General features: G+C 37.8%; 1 protein-coding gene and 1 non-coding gene across 2 annotated transcripts; one reads left to right on the top strand and one right to left on the bottom strand.

Annotated features, from left to right (window-relative positions):
• The first annotated feature begins 735 nt into the window (after window positions 1-735).
• Window positions 736-16110, top strand: LOC111072094 (plasminogen activator inhibitor 1 RNA-binding protein). Its single transcript, XM_022363732.2, has 2 exons — window positions 736-1261; window positions 15237-16110. The coding sequence occupies exons 1-2, from the start codon at window positions 826-828 to the stop codon at window positions 15812-15814; spliced, it is 1014 nt and encodes a 337-aa protein (XP_022219424.1). The 5' UTR covers window positions 736-825; the 3' UTR covers window positions 15815-16110.
• On the bottom strand, window positions 14621-14692 carry Trnae-cuc. Its single transcript has one exon. It is a non-coding gene; the product is annotated as a tRNA-Glu (tRNA).
• Window positions 16111-22069: the final 5959 nt, after the last annotated feature.

Here is a 22069-nt window from a genome sequence, read left to right as displayed (position 1 = left end):
ATAATATATATTGTAGATGTATATGACAGATGTAGCAAAAAAAATGTAATATATAAAATATATTGAAATTCGATATATATCATAAGCTCACATATTTGTATACTGACTGAGTACGGGTATAAAAGTAGAATCGCGTCCTCAAAAGCGACTCACAACGTTCCTTCTCGTTCTATTTGACTTGCTCTTACATTCCAAGTCTGATGCTGAGATTTACTTGCACCACCTTTCTACATACTGTTGTATGTATCTGCTTTAGGTTGCGCTGTTCATATTAATGTTATGGGAGATTTTAACTTACCACTTCTTGCTTGTCTGCATTTTGATGAATCAAACCTGTTGAAACAAAATTGGCACAATGATTTTATCGATGGGCTAACTAATGTCTCAAATATCAAAAATAAAATATCAAAGCAAGCACTTGAATTACTTGTTCTCAGATGTTTTTGTAGTGAATTAAGTAAAGTAATACATGAATGATTAATGCTGATTGATCGTGTGATCTTATTTATTGAATCTAAACCAACTTCATTGGAGCAATTGCGACTGTTCATGCAAATATTTATATTAATATCGGAATTTATGATTGGCCACTGCAGGAGTACCACTAATTTAGTATATATGTGCTAATCGTTTCTGCCTTGAATTGAAACGATTAATATTTTGCAGCCCTCATTTTAATACTAGTCTTGCATTTTGAAAAGTATTTTTAATTCGCTTTAGTGTATTTCTGTGAGTATCCCTGTAGAAGGAATTTCAGATAATTAAAATCTTAAAATATCATTGCCATCATTAGAGTAGACTGCAATTTGGAAATCTCTTTTCAATATGGACAGTTCAGGATATAATCGTTATGAACTATTGTCTTCGTATGATGAGGATGTCTCGTCAGATCTCTCAATAAAAACTAATGCCGGCATTAGCAATAAGAAACAGAAAGTTTTAAAAAAACTAGATACAACTAATCAGGAAAAGGAAAATAATCCAATGACTGGAAAAAATAATACTCTTGCCAAAAGAGAAAAAATCGTTAAAGGAATCGTAGGAAATCTTACAGCAAATGAAAATAAAGGACCAAGTTTTGCTAAGAACTCTGTGGACATTCGTTCGAATGAAAGAAATCGTATTGTTGGAGCAGAGTTTGGCAATGATTTTCCCCAACGTCAATTCAAGGATCGTGACAATAGGGGTCCACAACGTTTCCGTACCGGAGAAAAATATGGAAAGCGTGAATTTGATCGTCAGTCGGGATCCGATAAAACCGGTAAACACAAAAATCTTTAAAATTTATGTTAATAAATTTAGTTTATTTGCATGAAATGATTTGAAAAAAATAGTATTTTAGAAAATGTATTTATTAATACAAAAAATAGTAAAAGAATGAAATGTTCTCATTAAGAGCGGTTTCCTCTAAATGTCTGTTGTTCAAAGCCTAGTCAGACAAATATTCTGATAGAAAAATAATAAAAATCATTGCTATGATTTTTCTGACCAGCATCCCAAATTTCATCTGCGAAAGTTGCCTCTTGTATTCATAGATTAATAAAAATATTTTTTTGGTTCTTTAAATATCAATGAATCCACTTTGTCCCTCTGAAGTTGAGTACATATTTCTTGGAAGCTGAAAAGGTTTAAGTAAAGAAAGCAACCGTTGCGACGAGAATTATATCCTGACTGTTGCAAGGGCAGACAGCCCTAATTTCCCAATTGGATTTGAGTTTTGAGGTATTATGAAAATAAATCATATGATAAATAGATACACATATTAACATTAATAGTTATGCAAAAAATGTAATTGAGATTATATAAGTACATATGTATGTTACCTTATTTAACGTTAAAGAAAGTTTTAGATAGTTTTTTTTTATTATGACTGACATGGCATAGAATAAAATTGATTCTGCAAACGCTTCAAATCATACTTTTATAACTTCTTCTCAAAACTGATTACTTGACTGTGTGCGTGCCGACCACTGCTCTAGAGTCTAGACCCACCCGCACTTGCCTACCTTTCCGCTTACATTTCTGTGCGCCTAAATACGCTTAACATTATCCATTTGATGTCCTGCGTTATATTTACAATACCCTCTACCATACCTTACCCTAAAATATCCCTGCACTCAGCCCATCCTGCATAACGGTATTCATTACGAATCCTTCATTCAGTCAGATAGGGATCAGACCGGATCACTAAAAGCCGAGGGCAAGCACTGCGGATTATAATCAGCAAGTCTCGTTTACAGGTCTCTAAAATTACTCAAAACATACTCCGGAGTATATATAAGTGGTATAAATATGTATATTTATAATCACACTTCAAATTTTACTGCACTCAAACAACCCAAAACAAAAACAAACTGCGAATTCCCTATACATTCATAAGTATGTGTGTATGTAAGTCGTATCTTGAATCTTGATTCAAGAACACAAAAATGTTTTATCAAGTATCGCAAAACAATTTGGGAAAAAAGTACCCATAGAAAAAAGTTGCAAAACTGGATACGTAAAAATTTTTTTACAATATTAATAGCAAAAATTTGTGGAAACCGGAGCATATCAATTAAACCAACCCATTTTGGGTTCTTAATTAACACATTTTTCGCATGCTAACAACGCTATTGAAAAATCTTAGTAGCCAAAAAATTATCTATATTTTGAACTGTTAACCTGCAACCCAAAGAGGATCATCTAGGAGGCAATGTGAGCTCATAGCAATGGTTATGGAAAATTAAGGAAAGATGGGGTGGAGTTTTTGTAACACTTTAATTGTCATTTTAGTTATAGGTATATGCAACAAACAGAACGAAACATTTCGTTCGAACCTTGGGATTGAGAATTCGAAAATATAGAGATTTGTGTATAGGCTCTAGAGGTTTTGCTTAGAATGGAATTTATATGCAGCTCCAAATAACTCTGAACGGAGACTGCCTATGACATGAATCCTCGGCGTAATTTTCGAATTTTTATCACCCGTACACAAAAAAGAGTAAAGGGGTATATTGTATTTGTGGTAAAAGTGGATGTGTGCAACGCAGAGAAGGAAACGTTTCCGACCCCATAAAGTATATTCTTGATCAGCATTGCTAGCCGAGTCGATATAGCCATGTCCGTCTGTCCGTCTTGATGAGCGCCCAGATCTCAGAGACCATAAGAGCTAGAGCAATCAAATTTTGTTTCCAGACTCATGTGATATTGCACTGCTACAAGTGTACTTCAAAATTTCGCCTCGCCCCCTTCCGACTATACAAAGGACGCAAATCTGTGGCAGGCACAATTTTAAAGATACGATAAAACTAAAAACGCAGTATCGTAGAAAATTACCATATCTATCAGAATGCCGAATCTGATTAAGATTGGATTCCCCCACCTACTCCAGCACGAGACCACGCTGCTCATTCTCTTTCTCGTACTTTGTGGGAAAGGGCAGGGCGATTTGCGAATACACTTGTAGCAGTGGGATATCACATGAGCCTGGAAACAAAAGTTTGTTTCTCTAGCTTTTATGGTCTCTGATATCTAGGCGCTCAACACGACGGACTGACGGTCGGACAGAAGGACAGACAGACTTGGCTCGACTTGGCTATTGATGCTGATCAAGAATATATATACCTTATGGGGTCGGAAACGTTTCCTTCTCTGCCTTGCACATATCAACCTTTACTACAAATACAATATACCCCTTAACTCTTCGAATACGGGTATAAAAATACCGAGCAACTGCAGAATCCTGTAGAATGACGATATCTACCAGAGGCCGAATCTGGTTCAGACCGGATCATTATTATAGCCAGAATGAAGATAAAATATTCTTAAGTCTGACTGGCTAAGTGCCGGGTATAAAAGTAGAGTCGTGCCAACTGCAGCGCATCAAACGTTCCCTCTCGTTACTTCACCGCTCTCACATGAACAGTCATATATTATTTATTTTATGTACTTTCTGGACTTAAATTTAGGGACCAATTATTTGTTACAAAAGTGAATTTATTTATTTATTAAAGAGCCGTCCATGAACGGGCAGTCGAATCGATTCGCAGGGAGTCGGTATTCGCTTCGTCCGATTCAATTGAATCAGCGGGTTGAATCGAAAAAAGGTAGATCAGATTTGATATCAGCGACCTCAAATTAGCTCAAAAACTTTAACAACGTTTTAGGAAACATGGCGCAGTAATGGTTGTTTAAATAAAAAAGAAAAGAAAAAAATAATTTTATTTTCGTCAAGTTTATTTACTGGGAGGCAGTTGTGCTTTTATTAGCTTTATGAAAAATCGTATTAAAGAAGCTTTCTATGTACATTTAATCTCTAAACAAAATAATTATAATATAACAAAATCTTATAAAAGAAAATTTGTTGATTAGCTAAAAGTAAATTATAATATTTACAACTTTCTTTTTGGACTACCGATTGGAATGAAATAAATTTGATCTCATTTAAAATATGTTCAACTAAATGTTTTTAGACTAAAACGATGATTTTTGTGGCTATTTTTTTTTATTAATTTATAAACAAAAAAATATTTGTTGTTTTCGTAAATTTTTTTTTGCAAAAATGCAACTATTGCCGAGCTTTGGATTTTTTTAAGCTGAAGTTTTTAGTCTTGAAGTTAGTCCACTATATGTAAGGGAAGTGCCTTAATTTTGGATATAACGGTATATCGCGTAAACTCGATCTGATAGGAAAAAACCAAGTACAGGATTGGTTCTTCAGTTCTTAATCAACAAAACCCTTGTTCCCTTGAGTTATGATTAAAATTAAAGGAACAAAAGTTATAAAAAAAATAATTAAAAACTAGAAGATTGTATGTAATATTATATCTTACTGGCTATATTGTTAAGGGATAATTCAGGGGATAGGTTATGATAAACATTATTATAATTAAGTCATCAAATTGTAAAATGGATGGTGCTGAGGGTAATTCGACCTGCAGAAGGTTAAATGAAAGGGACGAAAGGTACGGACAGGTCTAAGGGAACAGAAAAGTCAAGCTGGCCAGGAAGAGTTTGTGAGTCCACAATCCCGTGAAGGAGCTTGTGCGCGAACATTGCCCCATTGCATATTGCAGGTAGGCCATTGGTAGGTCAATTAGTTGTAATCTAGATCAGTATGGTGGCAAGATTCTACCAGAGTACCAATTTGAATTACGCAAGGCAAAGATAAAAGCGTGTTGCTCAGTATACTGCGGACTCCACACACAAGAACAATACTCCAATATCGGCTGCAATAGCGAGATATACACTTATGGACAAAATAATAGAATCCTTTATTACTCGAGAGGTTATTATCCTGCTGGCACTTCCATAAAAGTGGCATATTATCCTCGGCATATGGTAGCATCACCGTCTCCAACATATCCTTTATTCCGTCAGTACGATAAATCGAACCAGCACAATACCATGAGAAGCAGCCCCATACCATTAGGCTACCACCTCCATGTTTCACAGTTTTACATTTGTACCTGGGATCAAATTCTTTGCCTTTCGGACAACGAACATTCCCTTTGGCATCATTTCCAAATAAATGTATCTTGGGTTCATCATTCCATTTTACGCCCTTTTTTCTCACCCTCCAGTCCGCACCAGGTTCTACGATCTAGTGCCATTTTTTTTCTCAGCCTTAAATTTGCCGACCGAAGAAAAGGAACCCTGCGAGCAATCCTACCTAGGTAGGTTTGCTATTGCCAATCGTCGCCGAACGGTTCGTGATGACACAATATTCCCAATTTCGTTGGCATTAGACCTGGAAGACTTGAACTAACCAACTGAACCATGCGATCGTCGGTCTTAGATGGTGATTTTCTGGTGATCCCGAGTTTCACCTATTTTTTCCGGTTTCAAGGCAATGGTTACGAAGTTTTGAGATCATTAACCTGGCAATGGATTTATAAGTTTTTCCTTCATATTGGAGTCGTCGAAAAAGCCATCTCTGCAGTGAAGCCAGTGTTAAGTCCATATTTGGTTATATTTTCCTAATACTTTGCCTTCTGCAACCAAATAATTATCCTAATAAACTTCAATGTTTTGCTTCACACACCTGTTATTGTGTCCATCCAAAGTTGGCGGATTTAAGGAAATATTTAATTTTGTTGTAATTTAAAGGGGCTGTAAAAGTGTTTTTACTTTTTCTTTAAAGGCAATTAATATTAGATTTGAAAAACTTTGTTGAGATTAGAGAAGATATGAATTAGAAATTAGAAGTTAAAAAAGAAAAAAATCACAGGTATTATTTTGTCCATAAGTGTAAAATTGTTTGGTCAATTGTTTGTTGTTTTCTATTGCAGAACTTTTTTTGAAGAATTTTTTAATTCTGGTATTTTTTAAGCTTTTTTCAGAGGTAGCGCTTCTTTTTTTCACAAACCTCTAGTATCTTACGTCTGGTTGTAAAGCACTTTGCTATTTTGAAAAGGTAATTAAAACAGCTAGAAGTTAAGCCCAAATACTATGTAATTTCATCTTACCGTCTGAGAAATATAAAGCATTGAAATGCAAAAATGATGATTTTTGTGCGGTATTTTTTTTACGAAACGTTGACTTTAAAAACTCAGAAAAAGTAGAAAAAAAATTATTTCCTGTGACCTCAATTTTTTTGTGTATAGGTGCTTTAATTAATTGGGTGACGTTTAAGGTATTGCATTGCATTAAAATGAACAAAAAATACCTTTTCGAAGGTTGCAGGTCCAACTGTCAACTGGGAACAAAGCAAACGAAAGAGGGTTGTACATTTGGTATCTGTTCGCGTTCCATTGGTATGAAATGTTGTTGACAGTTACATTTTTCCTTATCTGAGGGACCTGTTCAGGTCAAATGTTTCCTTTATATTCTCACAAGTGCAGGCCCACACAAATTAGACATTTGTCGCATCTATCTAATCATAGTCATGGATATATAACTGTGTGCCTATAGTGTCTGTGTCTTAGTTCAGTTCTGACTTCTGACTAAAACATCTTACAATTAATTAAAATCAATTGTCATGGATACCTCTACCTCATCATTTTCATGTGCTTTCCAAGCAGACTCATTTTGCTACATATGTGGTATGTACATGATGATCAACGAAATAAAAATCGCTTTTACCGAAACTCCAAAAACAGTATGGAGAAAACTTTAAAATCAATATGGAATAGTAGAGCTAGAGAACAGCATTACTCAACAAAACTGGCCAAAACGGGAGGAAAATTACAATATACAGAATGCAGCTCTCGTGAAATTTGAAGACGTTATTTTACCACCATTACACATTAAGCTGGGACTAATGAAAATTTTTGTTAAAGCACTGGATATGGAAGGCGAATCAATGCGTTACCTAAAATTTCTTTTTCCACGTCTATCGCTGGAAAAAGTGAAAAAGGAGTATTTGATGGGCCCCAAATTCGAAAACTACTAAAATATGATGGATTTGAAAATATTTTATCTACGAATGAAAAAGCAGATTGGAACTCATTCCGAATGGTAGTAACCAGTTTTCTTGGTAACAGCAAGAGTGATGATTACGTTAATATCGTCCAAGACCTAATTGAGAATTATGAAAAAATTGGAGCCAACATGTCACTAAAAATCCATTTCCTGCACTCCCACTTGGACTTTTTTCCGACAAACCTAGGCGACGTGATGAACACGGAGAGAGATTTCATCAACAATTCAAATCTATGGAACGACGGTATCAAGGTGTTTGGAATGAGAATATGTTGGGCGACTATGTGTGGACTCACATAAGGGAATCTGATTCGAATGACAAAGGAAGACATCCACAAAACTTAAATTATTTTAAGAACAGTAACAAGCATTAGAAAACCAAATTTATCACATACGTTTAAAAACTTGTAAAAATTTTTATATCCTTAAAATGTACTGAAAAGACTAAAAATTACTGATTGTTGTATTGGTTAGGGAATGAAATTCTATATATTAGGAAATATGAAATATGAATATGCCCCAGTTTGGCGGCACACTCTGCCGCGTTCAGTGCGCGAGCGCCCTCTAGCGGAGATGGTGGAGAATTTAAATGGTACATGTACAATCTACATGTTAGATGTAGAATATACATTGTAGATGTAGATACCAGATGTAGCAAAAAAAAATGTAAAATGTAAAATTTTTTTTTTTAATTCTAAAATTCTAAAAAATCATAAGCTCAAAAATGCATATAATGACTGAGTACGGGTATAAGTAGAGTCGCGTCCCCAGAAGCGACTCACACATTCCGTCTCGTTTAGGTTTATTTAACGAATTTTAGCTCCAAAGTTTCTCCATAGATTTGAATGAGCAGTACCTTAAACAACGCCTAATTAATACACCTAGGCAGTTCTTAAAGTCAAAATTTCTAAAAAAAAATACCGCACTTTTGCATTTCAATGCTTTATATTTCCCAGACGGTGAGCTGAAATCACAAAGTGTTTGGGCTTGACTTTTAGCTGTGTTAATTATCTTTTCAAAATAGCAAACTTTACAACCAGGCGTAGGATACTAGAGTTATGTGAAAAAAGCTTAAACAAAATACCAGAATTAAAAAATTTTTCAAAAAAAAAGTTCTGCAATAAAAAAAAACATAATTCTTTAAAAAAAATTAAAGTCCCATATCTATCAGAAAAAGTTGGTTTGGATCCTTGAGGAAAAAAAGTTGGATTTTGTCGAGTAGTGTTATTTGAAGCAGTTCATTTAGGTCCAGTTGAAGACATGTGTGTGCAAGTACCAATCAGAGTAGGGCGGACAGATTTAAACATCATCAGCATACATTAGTTTAGTAGAGAATGTTATAACTTTGGGTAGGTCATTCACAAATAAGATGAGCAGGAGCGCCCCCAGATGACTTCCTTGAGGTACTCTAGATGTAACATTAACTATATCAGATAACACATAAGTAAACAAAATCCGTTGTGTGCGACATGAAAGCTACGACGAAATCAAATTTAGAAGATGGATGTTGCGATGAAGATATCAAACTTGAGCAAAAATGTTGCAATTGCCGGATGACCAGTAACTCAAGGAGCTTGGAAATGTCGGAGAGCTTTGCAATATCTCTGTAATTTTCGATGTTGGATCTTGAACCTTTTTTGTGAAGCGGAATGATGTAGGTTTCGTTGCAAATCACTGGGAGATAAGACTGTTCCAAGGATAAGTTGAAAATGAAGGTCAAGGGTTGACAAAGTGACTGGTCACAATGTTTTAAATACAACTTGGCACTATATCTGGACCCGCAGAGAATGAAGTGTCCCATCAGTTTCAAGTATTCTAGAACAACACTTTCCGCAAAAAAAAGGTAGAACGAGAAGGAACGTGCGAGTCGCTTCTGGGGACGCGACTCTACTTATACCCGTACTCAGTCAGCATACATATACATTTTTGAGCATATGACTTTTTAGAATTTTAGAATTAAAAAAAAAATTTAACTTTTTACATTTTTTTGCTACATCTGTTATCTACATCTACATATATTATGTATATTCTACATCTAACATGTAGATTATACATGTACCATTTAGATTCTACATCTCCTCCGCTAGGGGTTGCTCGCGCACTGAACGCGGCAGAGTGTGCGAGCGAGAAGGAAAATGAGTTGCGTTGTCGTGGGCAGGAGGGGTCAGGGGAAGCGACTGAAAATTAATTTCTTCATTCTGGCTATAATTATGATCCGATCTGATTTAGATTCGGCAGTCCGGTTCTCTACAAAGGAGATGTATCAGTGCCTGTCAAGATTCTCCTTTGTGGGGACGGGGGGGTATTAGTAAAGTCTTGAAAAAAAAAATTGGTTTCCTCTTCCCCTAATTAAGGGGGCCACAAAGGAGGGGAGAAGGGAAATAATGCGTCGTACTGTTCTCATATATACAGCTCTTCCACTCCGTATCCTTACCATCTACCTCATGTTAACATAATTTTTATACCCGTACTCAAAAAAGAGTTAAGGGGTATATTAGATTTGTGGTAAAAGTGGATGTGTGTAACGCAGAGAAGGAAAATTTTCCGACCCCATAAAGTATATATATTCTTGATCAGCATCAATAGCCGAGTCGATATAGCCATGTCTGTCTGTCCGTCCGTCCGTCTTGTTGAGCGCCTAGATCTCAGAGACTATAAGAGCTAGGGCAACCAAATTTGGTTTCCACACTCATGTGATATCACACTGCTACAAGTGTATTTCAAAATTTCGCCCCGCCCCCTTCCGCCCACACAAAGGACGAAAATCTGTGGCAGGCACATTTTTAAAGATACGATAAAACTAAAAACACAGTATCGTAGAGAATGCCTATATCTACCAGATTGCCGAATCTAAATCAGATCGGATCATAATTATAGCCAGAATGAAGAAATTAATTTTCTGTTGGTTCCCTCTCCTTCTCCAGCGCTGCTGACGCTTCTGATTCTCTTTCTCGCTCGCACACTCTGCCGCGTTCTGTGCGCGAGCAACCCCTAGCGGAGGAGATGTAGAATCTTAATGGTACATGTACAATCTTCATGTTAGATGTATAATATACATAATATATGTAGATGTAGATAACAGATGTAGCAAAAAAAATGTAAAATGTAAACATTTTTTTTTTTAATTCTAAAATTCTAAAAAATCATATGCTCAAAAATGTATATACTGACTGAGTACGGGTATACGTAGAGTCGCGTCCCCAGAAGCTACTCGCACGTTCCTTCTCGTTTACAATGTACTTGACACATTTTTTGATTCTTGTGTCCCACTTTCTTGTCCGGTTAGATCTGGAAAGCCTCCTTGGTTTACCAAAGAGTTATCCAGTCTAAAAAATTTAAAATCAAGACTATAAAAAATTTCGAGAAGTTGGTTCTCCCTCTTCTCTTTTTCACTATGTAATAGCTCGGTCAAATTTCTCCGTTCTTAACGCTCAATGCTATAAAAACTACCTATCTCGATGCAGGATACGATTTTCACAGGACCCTTAACAGTTTTACAGCTTCGTAAATAGTAAGCGTAGAACGTCCGCACATCCATCCTCGTTATCTTTTCTCAATATGTCAGCAAACAATGATCAGGCAATTGCCGATCTTTTTGCCAAATTTTTCCAAACAACCTATTCTCATGAAAGCTACTCTGGTCAGCCGTATCCATACAGTTTACCAAGGTTGAATGGCATCTTCAGCCCCTTGTTAAATGAAAGCTCACTGCTTCATGATCTTCGACTAGTTAAGCCGGTGTTTTCACCAGGTCCCGACGGAGTTCCCGACTGTGTACTTAGGTACTGTGCCGACGCTCTGTGTGGACCCTTGCTTAAACTATTCACCCTATCTATTAACTCTTCATGCTTCCCCCCATCTGGAAGGAATCTTTTATTATTCCGCTCCATAAGAAAGGTGGCAAGTCTGATGCAAATAATTATAGAGGTATATCTAAGTTATCCGCTATTCCTAAAATGTTTGAAAAAATTGTAACTCCGCACTTGCAACATATCTGCAAATCACTTATATCTCCGTCCCAGCACGGATTTATAAGGCGACGATCAACAACCACAAATTTATTAGAGTTTACCTCTATTATCATTAAAGGCTTTCAAGGTAACTTGCAGACGGATGTCATTTACACTGATTTTAGTAAAGCATTCGATTCTGTAAACCATTCCCTTTTAGAACAAAAACTTGACCTTTTAAGGTTTCCGCCTAATCTTTTGAGATGGATTTCTAGCTACCTTCGTTCTAGGTCTCAAAGAGTCCTCTTCAAAAACTCCTTCTCTTCACCTGTTAAGGTTACTTCTGGAGTACCACAGGGCAGCCATCTAGGCCCCCTACTATTCACACTCTTTATTAAGGATCTGCCTTCAGTATTAACAAACTCTCGAGTACTCATGTATGCGGATGATGTTAAACCTTGTGTCCAGTATAAGGACATTTCATTTCACCCTCGCTTGCAATCCGATCTCAATAACTTTCAATCATGGTGTTGTGCAAATATGTTACACCTAAATGCCTCGAAATGCAAAGTAATGACATTTCATCGCTCCAGCCCCCTTTTGGCTCCTTATAGCCTCTGCGGTGGTTCTCTTGAGAGAATTACCTTGGTTGATGATCTTGGTGTTAAATTAGACCCAAAGTTAAAGTTTTCTGAACACATTTCTACCATGGTAAATAAGGTCATGGGTGTGCTTGGGTTTATAAAGAGGTGGTCAAAGGAATTTGACGACCCCTATATAACGAAGACTCTCTACATCTCGCTTGTTCGTCCGATTTTAGAGTACGGCTCTTGTGTATGGTGCCCCCAGTACAAAGTACACCAGGACCGTATAGAATCAGTCCAGAAAAACTTTTTTTTTGCTCTGCGTGGCCTTAACTGGGATGCAGGTGTGAGACTGCCATCTTATCCTCGTAGATTGCTTTTAATAAACCTTCCAACCTTAGTTAGTCGTAGAAAAATGCTTGGTGTGATTTTTATGCACAACCTGATCAAGGGTGACGTAGATAGCCCTGACTTGTTGAGCCGCATAAACTTTACGATTCCTATTAGATCTACTAGAAACTTCATTTCTTTGTTCCTTCCGCTTTGTAGATCGAATTATTCCTTGCACGAACCATTTAGGGTACTTTGCTCGGACTTCAATTCCCTCTACCACATAATATCAACTACTAATTCCCTTCCTCTTCTTAAATCACTAATACTAACATACCTTTCCCGTAATTAGTTATATTTCTTAGCTATCTTTGCATGTTTAGCTCTTTGAGTTGTGTTTAGCTCTAATTTTCCTCGAATTTTAGTCTAACACCTATCTTTCCTGCATGCTCGCGATCGGTTCGGTAACACGCGTCGCGCGTCATGCGGCAGCGCCCCTCGGTCGGTTGGGCGGGAGGAGGCCTGCGTTTCTGCCTGGGTTCCGCACGTAACAGGCTTCGGCTTGGTGTCGCATGGGCCACTTGATGGTGCAGTCATTGCATATCAACGTCCAGACAAAAAAACTTGAGCAGGTTTTTTACTGCCAATAACTGATTAATGACGATATGAATGGTATCAATATACATGCAATAGATTTCACCAATTATCCAACTCATTCAGCAAAAAAATATTTGAATTTTCTTGATTATAATTTTTTGTAAAATTCGGTAGCAACCTCTAAAAAATAAAAATAAAATAAAAACATGTTAATTACTATTAAATCCAAGGTATTAAAACTTGGGGGTGTCCCGTTTGACTTACGAAAATAAAATGTTAGACCCAGCCTAATGTATACCCTCCAATTATTGCAAATCAAAATTTATGTTGAACGTATTATTCGACTCACTTCTCATTCACGCAACCACAATGTGCCACAGTGAAACGTGCCGACCACGTACAGCTAGCTCAAAAATAAATTTGCAATCAAAAAATAAATTTTCATAGACTTTAATGAACAATACGCTTAATTAATGCGTCTATATAAAACTAAAAATTTTGGCCAAGAACAATTTTTTTTTTTCCTTTCCCGAGTTTTTAAATTCGAAATTTTGAAAAAAATACTGCAAAAAATTATGAAATTTGAAGTTGCAGATACAAAGTATCGGGGTGGGATTTATAGTTGCATTTGTCAGCTTTTCAGAACGGCAAAGTTCTATGCAACCAGATATAAGATACTTAAGTTATGTGAAAAAAAAACATTAAAAAAATAACAGATTTTAAAAAATTCTTATACAAAAATAGCTAAACCTTAAAAAAAACCATAATTTGATAAAAAACGAGAAGGAACGTGTGAGTCGTTTCTGGGGACACGACTCTACTTATACCCGTACTCAGTCAGTATATACATTATTGAGCTTATAATTTTTTAGAATTTTAGAAAAAAAAAAAAATTTTACATTTTACTTTTTTTTGCTACATCTGCTATCTACATCTCATCTACAATGTCTATTCTACATCTAACATGTAGATTGTACATGTTCCATTCATATTCTACATCTCCTCCGCTAGGGGTTGCTCGCGCACTGAACGCGGCAGCGTGTGCGAGCGAGAAGGAAAATGAGTTGCGTTGTCGTTTTCTGGAGGGGTGGGCAGGGGAAGCAACTGAAAATTAATTTCTTCATTCTGGCTATAATTATGATCCGATCTGATTCAGATTCGGCAGTCTGGTAGATATGGTCATTCTCTACGATACTGCGTTTTTAGTTTTATCGTACCTTTAAAAATGTGCCTGCCACAGATTTTCGTTCTTTGTGTGGGCGGAAGGGGGCGGGGCGAAATTTTGAAATACACTTGTAGCAGTGGGATATCACATAAGTCTGGAAACCAAATTTGGTTGCCCTAGCTCTTATAGTCTCTGAGATCTAGGCGCTCAACAAGACAGACAGACGGACAGACAGACATGGCTATATCGACTCGGCTATTGATGCTGATCAAGAATATATATACTTTATGGGGTCGGAAACGTTTCCTTCTCTGCGTTACACACATCCACTTTTACCACAAATCTAATATACCCCTTAACTCTTTTTTGAGTACGGGTATAAAAATTTAAACCCCGAAATCTATAAGAAAAAGTAATTTTTCTTTTTCAAACCAAAATATGGGGAAATCTTCCTATTAAAAAATGTATGTTTCTATATTTTAGTGCTCTGAAATAGATTTTTCTATTTTGATAATCCACAAATAAGTTTTCTTCATACTCGATAAAAATGAATAAATGGCGTAGAATAAAAAAAATAAACGTTTAACAGTTTCCCATACCGGGAATTGAACCCGGGCCTCCCGGGTGAGAGCCGGGTATCCTAACCACTAGACAATATGGGAGTTGAATTAATATCGGGGAAAATTTAATTTTGACTGAAACATCAATGAAGATCGTTTTTATGTCTCAAGATTTTTTTGGGTATTTGGGAGATTTATTTTAATCAACTTTATCCAATCTCTAAATTTATCCACATGTGTTTATGGGTAGCAAAGTGGACTGCCAAAAAATGATTTGAGAAAGAAGACACAAAATGTAATTAGCAAAAAGCAATTGGCAATATATTGATTTTCGCCAAACCAAGCAAATATATTCGTCAAACATTTCTAAAAAACTTGAGTATTTTACACGCTCTTATTTCAAGTTCAATTTTGACCACGTGTGTCTTTTCCAGCAATGGTAATAAGTGTATGTTTGATCGGAAAAACAAATGGGTGTCTGTCGAAGTAACACGAATTACAATGGGTGTGAGTAGATTACCTTGCCGTTCGTTGTTGTGTTGCCGAACAGCATATTTGAAGGATATATATGTAAATTTCTTCAATTATAATTTGATAGACTTGAATTATTAATTGACGAAAGTATTGTATTTATATTTTTTTATAGGTATAAAGTCGGTGGATAAGCGCGATGGCGCTGGTGCTCATAATTGGGGCTCTCCAAAACAAGACATTGAGGATAATAAAACGGGCGACTTTCCACTGCTTGAAGACAAAGAAGATTCGGGCACTGAACAATTGCCAGACCCTGTGAAAACTCTGGAGGAGGATGAGTCAAAGCAAATGACTCTTGATGAATGGAAAGCTTTAAGAGACAAACGTGTCAAGCCCAACTTTAATTTGCGAAAAGCTGGGGAAGGCGCTGATAACTCTGAATGGAAAAAGATGACTATTTTAAGCAAGAAAAAGGAAATAAACAGTGAAGATAATTTTGAATACGACCCATCGATGTATCCTCAACGTGTCGGCCGTCTTCAGCACGTTGTCGATATTCAATATAATTTTAATGATGCTCGCAAAGTGGGCTTCCGTAAGGAATTCCGTGGCCCACAACGCGGAGCCTCTCGACCTATCTCCTCTTCTAGTAACGAAAGGTTTGGAACAAATAAAGTAGGAGAAAAACGTCGTTCTGGTCCAAAACCTTTAAAAGTTGACGATGAGATTCAATTTCCTAATCTGTCTTAAAATAATTCCCGAGAAGAGAAATTTTCAACAATGACCCAAAAAAAAAACAATTGGGCTACTCCGGTTAATGAATAACCTTCAGGCGATATCTTTGAACTTTTTATACCCGACATTCAGCCACGCTTATTTGTATTCTTTAGTTTTAACGAAATATTTTTATAATTTCAATTTTTTATTTATTCATTTAAATCAACTATTGAGAATAGTTCAACATTTTGGAATAAATTTAGTTGATCTATATAAGAAAAGAGCACTTACTTGTTATATTTTTTATTACAATTTATTACCGAGTTTATTTTGAGTTAATGTTTTTGAAAAAAAATAAAGATACTACATATTAAAAATACTTTTAACTTTCTTCTGTACGTTTGATTAACAATTTTAATAATCTGCTGATCTATGTATGTGTTTATATTTGCTAAATACAATGGGCTGAATAACTTGACTTGTGATTTGTAAGGCACAAGGAAATCTGAGGCACACAGCCGATAGCTAGTTGCAGAAAATTAATTCATTTGAAATAAAAATAAAAATATGTGGTATCTGACCAAGCTGTGCTGGAGAGACAGCGGACGCATCGGACAGGAGCCGGTGCCTCACAAAGCTTCTGTAGCCTTCTTCCAGGTTGCATCAGGCAACCTTGATGATTTGATTTGATTTGATCAAGTTCAAATTAATACTTGCTAACTATTTTATTTAAAATATGAATACATTTACTATGTATATTTATACTATTCGATTTAATAAAAGAAATGTACATAAATACAAGTTAAAACTATCCTTATTGAAAGGAAACATTTTTATTTTTTTTTATTTTTCGTTTAATCGGCGTAGTGCCTTTATTGAGTAAAAGATTTCGACTGATTAATTCTAGAATATAAAATCTTAAAGTAACTTATGGTTGATCGCGGTAGAATAAATTCTGCAGCGGCAGAGGAACGCGTCATTGGCCGGCAGTGAAAAATAACTATAAGTCGCGGCGCATGTTTTAGGCAGGAAATGGAATTGCAAGTGGGCAATAACCTATTGTATAAGAGATTGTATGGTTTTTGGTTTATTTTGTAAATAAGATTTTTGAAGTCTTAGGGAGTTAACTTACATACATATGTATCTGCTCATTTAAGTATGTTGAACGCTAAGATAGCCATTCACTGTTCCACATCTCATTCCGTGCTGGAGTATGGTCTACCAACTCATCGCAACCAATTGCACCATCCTAATTCAACTGCTGAAATGGAAATCGAGCAATACTTTGCCATTCTAACAAAATAAAGGACAGATTTGCATTAAGCCCTCTAGAAAAGCAAAATAGTAATTAACCCACTCTAAATCATCGACCAGAAGATGTAATCCCTTGCACCTTTTGTGCATGTATGTATGGATGAAATACATGAAATTTAGATTCTTTCCGCACTATTATAATATCTTAACAGATTTTCCCAAGTTCCGCGATTACCAATTACCAGAAGGCTTAGCTTTTTATACCCGTACTAAAAATGAGTTAAGGGGTATATTGTATTTGTGGTAGATGTGGATGTGTGTAACGCAGAGAAGGAAACGTTTCCGACCTTATAATGTATATATTTTCTTGATTAGCATCAATAGCCGAGTCGATGTAGACATGTCTGTCTGTCCGTCTGTCTGTCTGTCTGTCCGTCTTGTTGAGCGCCTAGATCTCAGAGACTATAAAAGCTAGGACAACCAAATTTGGTTTCCAGACTCATGTGATATCACACTGCTACAAGTGTATTTCGAAAATTTCGCCCCACCTCCTTCAGCCACCACAAAGGACGAAAATCTGTGGCTGGAACAATTTTAAAGATACGATAAAACTAAAAACGCAGTATCGTAGAGAATGACTATATCTACCAGAATCCGAATGCCGAATCTGTATCAGATCGAATCATAATTATAGCCAGAATGAAGAAATTAATTTTTCAGTTGCTTCCCCCGCGTTCTGCACCACACAAAGCGCCGGCGCCACATTACAACAGACATTACACATATTACACTACTTATTACACACCAATTACACTCATATTATATTACACACATATATATTCCATACTATAAGGGACCAAAAAACTGAAGTTCCTTAAATAAATAATAAATAATAAACACAGTTGGAAAATTCAAACAAAGGGCGCGCGCGCCAAACCGACCCACGGCCACACTAATAGCGGAGCCGGGACGCGTTATGGCAAAACCAAAACGCGCTAGGCTCATATCGGGCCCCAACAGCTGAGCGCCGGCAATAAAAGGAGGATCGCCAGATCGAATCGGGGCAGTCCAACTCGGAAAGCCCTGGCCTAAGAAACCAGAATTTTTACAGCGGATCTTGTGCCAAAGGTAATATCTACCTTTCCACTCGTTCAGCTCAATACCTTACCTCTCCCCCCCAGAGTGTGTCCAAACCTCTGAATCCTCTCCAGAGTGTGTCCAAACCTCTGAATCCTCTCCAGAGGGTGTCCAAAACTCTGAATCCTCTCCAGAGTGTGTCCAAACCTCTGAATCCTCTCCAGAGTGTGTCCAAAACTCTGAATCCTCTCCAGAGTGTGTCCAAAGCTCTGAATCCTTTCCAAAGTGTGTCCAAAACTCTGAATCCTCTCCAGAGTGTGTCCAAACCTCTAGATCTTCTCCTCGGAGTGTGTTCAAACCTCCGCATCAATCTTCTCCTCGGTGCGTGTCCAAACCTCCGCACCAATCTTCTCCTCGGAGTGTGTTCAAACCTCCGCATCAATCTTCTCCTCGGAGTGTGTCCAAACCTCCGTACCAATCTTCTCCTCGGAGTGTGTTCAAACCTCCGCATCAAGCTTCTCCTCGGAGTGTGTTCAGACCTCCGCATCAATCTTATCCTCGGAGCGTGTGCAAACCTCCGCATCAATCTTCTCCTCGGAGTGTGTTCAAACCTCCACATCGAACTTCTCCTCGGAGCGTGTACGAACCTCCGCGCCGATCTTTCCCTCGGAGTGTGTTCAAACTTCCGCCTCCATACTACCGTCGGAGTACCCTCGAGCCACTCGACTTCCAAACCGACGCAGCACGCAGCAAACCGCCACGTGCGGCCGAGTAGCCAAAACCGAAGGAAGACCCAGACGAGTCACCACGATCCAACCTATTTCCAACTCTGTACAATTAAGACCAATAAAAAGAAAACCCTTTTACTATACTACTTGTCCTTGCTTTATTCTTGAACCGAGATATCCCTTTCAGCTACCACAGCCAGAAACCTAACAAATCTCTGTGAACCCGGCGCGGCGAGCATACCCCGGCCGAAGCGACATCACACATGTATGTAGCAAAAAAAATTAAAATACAAAATTTTTTTAAATTCTAAAATTCTAAAAAATCATAAGCTTAAAAATGTATATAATGACTGAGTACGGGTATAAGTAGAGTCGCGTCCCCAGAAGCGACTTACACGTTCCTTCTCGTTTGGTATTTATAAAAATGTCTCAGCCCTAACAAGGTTTTCTGCATTCTAATTCGGCGTTATTTAGTTTTCAGTGAATAATGAACAACAAAAGTGTTGGAGCTGGGAAGTAATTATTTTTTCGAAGAGTTTGGGAATGGCGGATAAATTGGAGATCCCACGTTAATTAGAAACATCCGATTTAGAGCCCTTTTTATGAATGGGAATAATATATGTTGACTCTTTCCAGACAGTGGGAAAATCGCCGAGCTCGAGAGATAGGTGAAACAGTTTAAGGAGGGGCAAACAGAGAAAATCTGCACAAAGTTTAAGGACAGCACTAGGATCCATATCGGGGCCGGTAGAAAAAGAAAATTTACATGACTTTAAATTAATTAAGAGGTCATTATAGTCGATGAAGAAGGGATAGCCAATGTAGATTACTAGCTTTAAATTTAAGTTGATTTCTCTTCGCTTCGATGTGTTTAGGGTATGGGCCAGTCTGCTAGCCATTTTTCTAAGGCCACGAGATGAGATTATAAGTGTTCCGTTGCTCTAAGAGGTTAAACGGTTTACTTGTTCAATTGTTCCATATTTTTCGTGAAATCCAAATTGGTGCATCGGGATGGCACCGTTGATGTGTAGGTGATGTTTGATACGATTCAGGAGCAGCTTTTCAAATATCTTTGATAGGAAAGGCAGTAGGCTGATAGGTCTATACGATGATGGCTTGGACTAGTCTCGATCATGCTCTTGTTGGTACGGACGCGTTCCAACATAGCTGTGAAAGACTGTGCAAAAACAATACAAACGGACAAGCCCACTACAGTGGCAAACACAAACATCAATTCTATTACCTTTCTCGTGCGACTAGTTCTAAGCGGGTGGTACTAGTGAGACTCGTGCCGCTCGTGGCCCTTAGGGCACGGTACTCGTGTGACTAGCGACGCTCGCGGTGATCCAATCAGCTCCGCTACTGCATCCGAACTTCAATCCCCGCTCATAGCCGAGCTGACTTTAACAAACTTTACTTGAAAACAACCCAAAGACCTAATTGTTACGGAAGGTCCATAAAATCAAGCCTCACAGAAAACAGCCGACTCTCACGTTCCTTGGCAGCAGTCAACAATAGTCAGCGAAATGATCAAAGCCCTATCTCATCAAATTAGTATGCACCCCTTGCGGCCCTTGACGAATCACCCACCGATCTCCCAGAGGATATGGAGCTCAGCCCTCCGATTGGGGGCACTGAATCTTCTTCCTCTAAACGCAATCCTCTGCCCCCTCCAATATTTATTCCTGGTGTAAATGACATCACAAAATTTTGGTCGTTGTTGGATGCGACGGTAAGCCCCGAAAATTTTCGAATCAAAACAAGTACTAGCGGACAAATAAGAATCCTGTGTAATGACTCCACCACATACTGCAAAATAGTGTCCGCACTCATAGAAAAGGGAGTTCTCTGTCACAGCTATCGGTTGAAAGAAGAAAGGACAAAATATTAATAAAAATCTACACCACTCCACTCCAATTGAGTATATTAAGCAAGATCTCATAGCAAATGGGCACCTCCCCAGATTCATTCACAATCCCCGTAATAGAGCAACCAATAAACAACTTAGCATATTTTTTGTTGACCTAGAGCCAATCGAAAAAAACAAAGAGATCTTCAACTTAAAAGACCTATGCAGGCAAAAGATATTGGTTGAGTGGCCCCAACGTCATCAAGCTATATCTCAGTGTCACCGCTGTCAAGAATTTGAGCACAATAAGAGATATTGCTACAAAAATGTGTCTGTGTTAAGTGTGGGGGCCAGATGCCACCATAGAATGCACAAATCCAGAAGATGTCGCTCCAAAATGTGCAAACTGTCTCACGCTCTCACACTTTACACTTTACCCACAAACCCAACCGAAAGAGGGAAACTCCCAACCGGCGTATCATAGAGGACTGAGTGCGCCAAGGCCCGCACAAGCTAACACCCGCTCTCTCTCTCTTAAAACTGCAGACTGAGGGACATGACTCGCGACGATACCCAGCAGTCCCATCTACAACAACAAAAAACATATATTACGTACACTGACGCTGCTAGAGGAGCCCAACATCAAGAAGTACAAGAAGAGACCAGACGTCAAACTACACTCGTCCAGAACCAGAATCACCTCAGAACACGTTACTGGAAAACAAGCTAATGAATTAAGCAGATAAGTTAGATCAATTCATGATAATGCATAGCAGGCTTATGAAAATGCAAGAACAGATCCTTAACATCTTAGCAGTCATCAATCTTCCAAAATGCCCTTCCGTGTAGGTATTTGGAATGCGTCTGGCATAGTCAACAAAAGCCTAGAGCTTAAATACTTTATCATAACAAAAAATATAGATATTATGCTCCTCTCGGAAACTCACTTTTGTAGCCGAACAACATTTAAATTACTGGGATGAGCTTTACACTGAAACCCACCCGTCTGATAGTTACAGGGGAGGATCAGCAATTCTCATCCGCAGTAGCATATAGCATTTCCCAATTAACCCCATTACCGATGGCCAAATTCAAGGCGCAAACATTTCTATAAATAGTTCCCTAGGTGAAATAACAATCTCGGCGATCTAATATCCCCCTGCTACCTTATGGTCAAGCTCCCAGTACCGTTCTTTGTTTACAAAATACATTGCGGCGGGTGATTGGAATGCAAAGCACCAATGGTGGGAAATCTTCGTTCCAGCCCCAGAGGTCGCCAAATCCACGAATTCATAGTTACAAACGGTGCCAACATCCTTGCCACTGGCTCAGCCACACACTATCCGTACGACTCCAGCAACCTAGTGCTCTTGATTTCGC

This window comes from Drosophila obscura, unplaced genomic scaffold (genome assembly GCF_018151105.1).
Source record: "Drosophila obscura isolate BZ-5 IFL unplaced genomic scaffold, ASM1815110v1 contig_192, whole genome shotgun sequence".
NCBI lineage: Eukaryota > Metazoa > Arthropoda > Insecta > Diptera > Drosophilidae > Drosophila > Drosophila obscura.
This window is presented reverse-complemented; position numbering and strand designations above follow the sequence as displayed.